This window comes from Olea europaea, unplaced genomic scaffold (assembly GCF_002742605.1).
Source record: "Olea europaea var. sylvestris unplaced genomic scaffold, O_europaea_v1 scaffold453, whole genome shotgun sequence".
Classification (NCBI taxonomy): Eukaryota; Viridiplantae; Streptophyta; class Magnoliopsida; order Lamiales; family Oleaceae; genus Olea; species Olea europaea.
The window spans coordinates 363,900-372,554 of NW_019262837.1; the positions used below are offsets into that span (position 1 = coordinate 363,900).

Consider the following 8,655-nt stretch of genomic DNA (forward strand, 5'->3'; position numbering starts at 1 on the left):
CCTCTAAAAACACTTTCGAAATAGAAAACTCTACGAAAAATTAATTCTTTAAATCAAAATTAAGGTAATTTCTTCTATAATTGTGCAAAAGTAAAAACCATATCAAATGGACTCTTACACAACTTAAGAGAATATGAATATTAATTATAAAACATATTTGAAAAATTAGCTGTGCTACCTGTACAGGCTCTTGCACAGAGCCTCTACAGGTGCACACACATGGATGTGGACCTCACACATAGGGTTCACGTGTGGGGTTCACGCACATGTGAGGAGGCTTTTTTCTCGAAAAATATCAAAACATATTTTTTTGGTGGGATTAGTTGTGGGCATTCCCTACGGAAGGATTAGGTTGTCATTTTTGCTTCATGATAAAAATATGTTGAGTTGACCAGTCAAAAGGAACATTTCCTTTTCAAACTGCAAACAGTTATTGTTTGAACGGTCCCATATTTTCCTTTGACTGCTATATACTAATCCCAGTAAACAGAAACATTGAATCAAGAACGTACTGCATAGAGGTTAAATGAATAATATATCAAAATAATCTGGATTATACAAATTAATTAACAATAATTATGATGCATCGAACTTGTAGTGTTTGTCAACTGCAACAGATACATCCCAAGTGCAACTCAAACCCTTTGGAATAACTACGAGATCTCCGGCTCCGAATTCGACCACTTCCGATGAATTTTTCGAGTGCACTTTCACTTTCCCTCGTAACAAATAACACGTCTCTTGTGCATCAAATTTTAGCAGATACTTCCCCGGTGAGCAACCCCACCTATTAAAAAAAACGACGTAAATATTAACGTACAGCAGAATGAAACTTTCCCCTCTTTGTCTTTCTTCTGCCTGTCAGCTCGAGAGAGAGAGAGAGAGAGACTTACTTGGGCCAAGATTTGATGCCGAGTTCATTGAGCTGAGAATCTGAAGGGCTATTTTGAACAATGATTCTGAGATTTGAGGAAGAAGGGTCTGATGAATTGGCTTCTGCAGCCATGGAGATTTAATAAATTGTTATATCTGAGTTTGAACAATGAATCGACGATGATATATATAGAGACAGATGGGATTCTAAAACGTGGGTTTTGAGGTTATGGATAAAGAAAATAGAAGGAATGGAATTGAAAAGCAACAATTAAGAGACCAAAAATTTGTTCCAAAGTACAAATAAATATCCTTTGACCTATCACATCCTATTAATGCTCATCTTGAACGTCTTGACCAAATAATTGTTATTTACCAAAAAATTTTTTAAAAAAAAAAAAAAAAAAAAAAAAAAAAAGGTGCTCTAACAAACACGTTTAATCTCTAATGATGATTTTGAAAAAAAATTCAAATATTGTTACTTTCTTAAAAACGGGTTTTTAGATGACTTGGTTCATTTTCAGTATTGAATAAGACAAAAGTTAAGATTAAAATCTTAGAAGTAATGTCAATTTATAATTACGGGTCAAATATTTCGATAATATGAAATATTTTCGAGCATGTTACTACTGTAGTTTAAGTAATTTGAAAAAGTGGTTAAAAAAATTTGACCGAATTAATGAGTAGTCTAGAATTGAAACTACAACTCATAATTTGATCAAAACCTAATATGTTGATTAACTAAATACTTAACAAATTTGTGCCGAGGTTAAAAATTCATTCAATTAGCTGGAGCCCCCACCCCACCCCCACCAAAATTTTTTTTCCTAACATAAATTTTTTTTTTTTAAATTAAATTTCTAAACTGCAAAAATATAGGAATGGAATCTTATGTAATCGTTGAATTGCGTCCTACAATGAAAAGGACAAATTTTAGCTTAAGACGGTAAAATGTGGCTTCAACAATGATGCTCCGTAGCTTCCAAACTGTTCGGAGTCTAAGCTTCATAACAATGATTTGACTGAAAAAAGGATGGGAATCTCATTCTCAATTCACTTCAATGTAATTTTGCTCGCCGGCTCATGTCGAGTCCCATTTTGGGGCGTCAGTCTGAGCCAACCCGTGTAACTCATCAGCTCAGACCATTTTTAGAGCAAAAGCTTAACTCGGCTCAGACCAAAAAATTCAACCATTTTTACTCGAGTTGAACCTGAGCATTGAGTTTTGGCTCATAGATTGGCTCCACTCGACTCGACTTGTTGACATCCTTATATATAAAGATAAATAGTAAGAGTAAGTGTAATTGTAATTGTAATTGTAAAAAGATTAATGATTGTAATGTGTAATAATGAAAATATTTTTTCAACCTTATTCCTTTGGAGGGGGCTTAATATAAACATTGATCACGGTGTCCCAAGAGATGGTAATGTATAGAGAGGACGCGTCCTTAGGATTTCTTGATTTTATAGTGAAAATCTAGAGAGTGATGTTTTGATACTGTCTGATAGTTATTCTTAACGAGGATGCCTGTTTTATGTCATTATGATTCGACCAAAATAGTCACAATTCGTCGTGTAGGTTTCCAAATTTACTAGGTTCGCTAACTTGACCACTGGGCATTGATGGGGGTTTCTCATGTTTATGTTTGAAGGGTTGCTAATGCACTCAATAGATTAATCTTGTACCTCGATGCCTTTCATAGTCATTTCATCTTTTTTGGAAGTCTCACGGATCCATTCCCTACAGTAGTAAGCCAAGTAGTCGAACTTATCACAATCAAGTAACGAACTTTTCTATCGTTTAGGCCCAAAAATTGGTTTGTTGTAAAAATATTGAAATTTTTCCCATATATAGATTTTTATTGCTACCCAATTGGTAAGTGTATTCATGGCCTTAAATAATGTCATTTTATAGTCCTTTGTGTTTGCAATATTATCTAATTTTTTATATATTATGTTTAAAAAGTAAAAGTAATGATTTGATGTAAACTTGGAGAAAACAAGCTAAAATTATAAAAGAATGGTGAAATTTGAGAAAAACGGTGAAAATGACTCGATTGTAAGAGATCTAAAGTTCATGGAATAAAAAGCAAATACTTAAAAGTTATATCTGTCAATATAAAGATTCAAGATGTGCTAAGAGTCAACTGGATGAGAAAAGAAGTCAAAAGGGCGAAACATAGTCAAAACACTATTACACATCAATTTTCAACTGAAAGAGTTAAGCTCTGAAATTTTATTCTCACATTGAAACCCATTTTTGGCATAGTAAACGTTCGAAATGAAAAAATATTACCTTTAGAAGAATTGTAACTCTTTGAATTATCTTTTCAATGTACTTTGAATCACCTCAATCAGTTATAAAAAAAAGTTATAATAAAAATATTAAAAATTGTTCAACTGTCAAAAATCAGGTGAGGCGTGCGACCTAACCTGCAGGAGAGGAGCATGCCTTGATAAAAAGGGGTACTTGTGTTTCCCGAACTAGCCAGGCATGTCCCAAGCTATCCTTAGGTGTGCACCTCAGTATGAAAATGGAAGAAAACTCGGTTTTCCTAATTTTTGTTTTGATTTCAATTCACTGCAATTTTTTTGGCATCCTTTAAATATCAAAACTCAACCATGAAACCTCCGTTCGACGTATATTTCATTATGTTTTACATATTTTGAAAGCGAAGAACAAGTCTATACATCAATTCAAGGCAAATTATACAAGAATTTTGAAAATTTATAGCCAATTTCAAGATTTGAGCAAAAAACGTAGATTTCTCATACTTCTTTCATCTTTCTTATTTTCAGGGATGCTTTTTTAATTATTCTTATGTAATTTAATTATGAGAATGTTGGCTAAATTTTTCATTGTATTAGATAGATGATGGACCTTTTTAATTATTGTTTTTAATTCAAAACTTGTTAATTTAGTAATTTCTTTAGTTTATTGATTATTTATGCATCTAGCCGTGTTTTTTGAATGATTGACCATCATTTAGATAACTTATTACCTATTAATATTGTTAGAAAACTCACAATATGTAGTACACTGTATATTTAACACACGAACAATAAATATTAAAAATAATATGTATAGCGTGTGCAATCGAGCGAAATAATCATATTATTAAATGCATGTTTTTCATACGAATTTAGACTATGAATAGGATTGGGTTATGTTAAGCATATATTTGATATTTCTTGGGAAATGATATTAAGTCCTTGTTTGAGCCACATTATTTCAACGTAAAGGCATTTTTGAATAGTGTATTGATGAAAAATGTATGTATTTCACGCGGGTCAGTCGCTAACAATTAAAAAGGGATCAGACGATTGTGTAAGGGACAAACCTCTTGAGACAAAGTCCCAAAAATGGGTGTTCTTTATTGGCGATAACTTTACAATTAGAAATTAAAAACAGAATGCCTCCAAGGGGCGCAAGCACACGAGTTACTGAAAGAAGTGTTTAAATCTAAGCTAAAAAATTTAAAATTACATGTTCTCTGTTCGAAAGTTTTTGATTCGGGGTCTTTTTGCTCTATGTCTTTTCTTCCTTTTATACTCCCTGAATGATCTCTTTGTGATCAACCGCCTAAAAACTGCTTGATTGTTCTACAACTGCCCACTTTCCTCATAATGGTCAATTTGTTATGAAACTGCCTTTTCTAACTGCTGCCATTACTCTCCGTCGTTCAACCGTCTTCAATTGAATTCCTTGAATCGTGGAACGTGATAAGGCCGCTTAATAACTGCTTTGATAACTGCGCTTCTTGATAACTATAACATTTCATATTTGCTAAGGCCTTGGACGATAATAGAGTAGCAGCTCTGGGCGACTGCATGGCACTCCATTCGCTCAGATCCTGGGTGACTTGCAAGTTTGGGCGATGATGTTTCCGCGATCATGGGCCTCCCTATTTGGGCCTTCATCCCGAATTGTCTGATTGAGCTTCGTTCTTTGGGCTATCTGATTTGGGGATTCTCCAATTGGGTTTCATTTCTTGGCCCGTTCGATTTGGGCTGAATTTTTATGTGTCAACAGTATGGTTAAAATATAAGAAAAATTTTGTATTTGCGTGCAATATTATTTTATTAAAGAATGTGTTGTTGAAATGATATCAAATCACTATTTAAGAGTGTATTTTTTTTTAAAGAATGTGGATCAAACACGCGCTAAATAAAATTGAATTATTGATTGTCATTAACGAAAAGTAATAGTACTATTATGGTCAAGAATTGGAAATAACACTAATAGTGGGATTCAGAAATCCAATATATTCATTATATATTTACTAAAAATCACACTCAATTACTTTCTTAGTTAAGATTAGATTAGAAATTCACAACAAATCTCTTTTGACGTTACTCTTTAACGAACTTGGTAATAACTAGTAGACCGAAATTAAACATTGATCATCGTAGGATGATAACTCTAAACTCACTTTATCTATTACTTGTCAACGATTCCGTATGATTGTGAATTTTGTTCGAAAAAGTTTTTGACGTCGTTATAGGGGAATAATGGTTTTAATTAGTAGGAGATTATGTGAATGCAATGCCTTCACTAGTACTTCTCTATATCATCTACTCGCCATTCAGACAAGCTAACTTTTACGTTCGACCAGATGTCATTAATCTCTTTTAGAATTATCATAACGTCAAGTTCTTTGAGAAAGCTACAGAAAATCAACATGAGCATATTCAGGCTCTTTTTATGTTGTGCGAAGTTATCAATCATGAAGGGATGTCAACATATGCATTTCGAATAATTAAAATATTATCCCACATCAATTTTCAACTGAAAAAATTATGCTCCTAATTTTTAGTTCCATATTGAAACCTATTCTAATTTTTTACCAAGTATTGTATGGCAAAAAAGAAAAAAAGGAGAAATAAAAATACTTACTTTGACATTTTCACATTTCGTTCATAAACACAGAGAGAGTTTAAAATGGGTAAAACTGCACATACATAATATTTTCAATTAAGAAATATAAACAATTTTTTAACATATTAGCAATTTAGCAACCTTTTTTTTTTTTGGGGAAATATTAGCAACAGAGTTAATCCGTTAACAAAAATAATAATAATAATAATAATAATAATAATAATAATAATAATAATAATAATAATAATAATAATAATAATAATAATAATAATAATAATAATAATAATAATAATAATAATGTTGCTAATTCATCGTATAATAGCAATAAAAATTGTTCATCGATAATTTTCCTGCCGCTTTGCTGTGTTTTATAATAGCATTTTTTTAATGTTAATAATGTGGATTGTAAGCAAAAAGTGTAATGCAAAATAGACATTGTTAAAACGAATTCTCCTACGCAACCTCTATGTGACTCTATCCAGCCGACGTGACAGGAAAAATAGACATTATGAAGAATATTTTATACATAGAGGGTTGGTTAGATTGAGAGCCTGTTTGGGAGTGATTTTGAAAATTGATTTTTTGACTGTTAAGTGAAAAGTGGGGTTCACCTGTGAAAGAAGAAGTCAAATATGACGGTTGAAATAGTGAAATAACGATCAAAAAATCAATTTTTTGGGTGAAAAAATGGGGCCCAATCAAGCTCTGAATGTTTCAATTTAAATGTTTAGTTTCTATTTCTCTTGGGGTTGTGCTATGGGACAGGTCCTTGTCCAAATAGGGGCATGTAAGGCAGCGCCCTACTGGACAAGCCAGCCAATAACCCCCCAATAGTGGGCTGCCACACGAGCCTCTGTTTGGACAAGGCCTGTTCAAGCAGATTAACCCATTTCTCTTTCTTTCATATGATCGTTATTTTCTCTCTCTTTTGTGCTCTGCCTTATTAAATATTCATTCGATGAAATTTAAGTTATGGACGAACCCATTGGAGGTGAAAGTGTCTATTCATTAAATATTAATACCACCATGACTAAAATTTTGTTTATTTATCAGCCAACTATACTGAGAATGCACTAGAGATACTCTAATGGCGATATTCACAAACACATACAAACAATAACTTAACTTTGGCATGGTCTACTCTTTCGTACACGATAAGAAAACCAAATATTGAGTGATATCATCTTTATTGTGCTTAGATTTGATTTCACAGAGATAAAATTACAGGGAACCATGATTTTAAATATCTAGAATAGAAAATTAGGTATAAATTTATTCTATGTAGAACTCAGGTGTGTGTGTGTCTATATACACACACAATATGTCCCCATTTGAGCCATATTATTGTAAAAATGAGAATGAAAAATATAGTCGTTATGGATTCCACACAAAAGATAAAAAGTCAAATAGGTGATTTGATGTGATGAATAACGATCAAATTTTTCATTTTAACAAGAAAATAATGGGTTTCAAATAGGGTCTATATGTATATATTAGTTTAATCAAAATCTCATTAATTGTGCCAAATTTTGCCCCATTTTATCTTTTAAATTTTGATTTAAAAAAATATTGATATCTCTTACTTTATTAAATTTTTTGAGGAGAGAAATTCGATAAAACATATGGTTATATTGGTGGTGTATTTCAGAGAAATCAAAGTTACAAAAGTAATATGAATCACATGCATAAATTATATAGGTCACAGTTTAGGTTAATGTTAACAAGACACAACTTTTAATCAAAATTGATTTATTATAGTCACAACATATGTCACACGTGTGATTTACAGAGTTTTCACACTATTTAAACACGTCAAGCCACAATTATCACATGTTATTTATATACCATCACCTCTCTACAGTCACATGGGTAAAGTCGCACACAATCAAAATCATACTGCAATCAAGATAATCAAGTCACATAACACACTCATATGGTCCCATTCTTCCATAATTTAGGTAGCTCAAAAATGGTGCTATTTTGTGCTGGTGATGAAGGAACACCGATATCATTGTGTAAAATGCAATAAAGTCACTGAATGTCACAATCAAAGATGAATAAAAATCCCATATGCAGTCAAAATTCGAATACATAACGATTACCATGAAGAACATATATATTCAAATCTAACACTAGTATTCAAATATTAATAAACGATACATTCATCCAAGAGTTTTGAACGATCCCTAGTGTGACAAGCACACGTTTGTTTTGCGATCAATAGTAAATAATTTCTTATTGTGCTGTGACATTTATTGGCATAAAGAATATTCATATGCCAGGAATAATCAATGGAGGCTGTGATTGGTAATTGTATATCGACGATTTATGTTTGTGATCGGTGAGTATGTGTATGGCATGAAGAATCTCAATGTTTTCGATTTTCTTATTTACATGGAACTTCAGTGCACGATATAAACGTCTAGCTAGGATAGAAATATGACGGAGAGAGATAAATCTCAATTATCCTTTTATAACTATCGGTTATTATCATGTTTAATGAAAATAATTTTAAGCCCCTGTAGAAATATTATTTTATTGAAAATTGTGTGATTGAAAATTGGAGAGAGAAAAATTTAAATTAAATTGATGAATTTTAAAGGGGGCCAAAACGGGGCTAAATTATGACTAATAAATAACAAACAATCAAGGTCACTTATCTCTTATAGAAATCAATTATTATCTATTTCTATATGAAATAGAATATTGAATTATGACTTGAATTTTGAAAAGAATTCTCAAAATTTAAATTTTTTGAAATAATAATATTAAGGTATGATAGTTACGATTTTTTTCATGCTCAAATTTATACCAACGCTCCATTTTCCTTAAGGAGGCCTAAATTAGGTAGATGTATGTATCAATTTGACTCTGTATAGACTTGAAAAAAAAAAAAAAAAATA

At 31.8% G+C, this 8,655-nt stretch overlaps 1 protein-coding gene across 1 annotated transcript; it reads right to left on the minus strand.

Moving 5' to 3' along the window:
• Window positions 1-495: 495 nt before the first annotated feature.
• Window positions 496-1,148, minus strand: LOC111388081. The gene is made up of 2 exons (XM_023012744.1): window positions 894-1,148; window positions 496-787 (listed from the first exon to the last, which is right to left on the minus strand). The coding sequence occupies exons 1-2, from the start codon at window positions 1,004-1,006 to the stop codon at window positions 577-579; spliced, it is 324 nt and encodes a 107-aa protein (XP_022868512.1). The 5' UTR covers window positions 1,007-1,148; the 3' UTR covers window positions 496-576.
• Window positions 1,149-8,655: the final 7,507 nt, after the last annotated feature.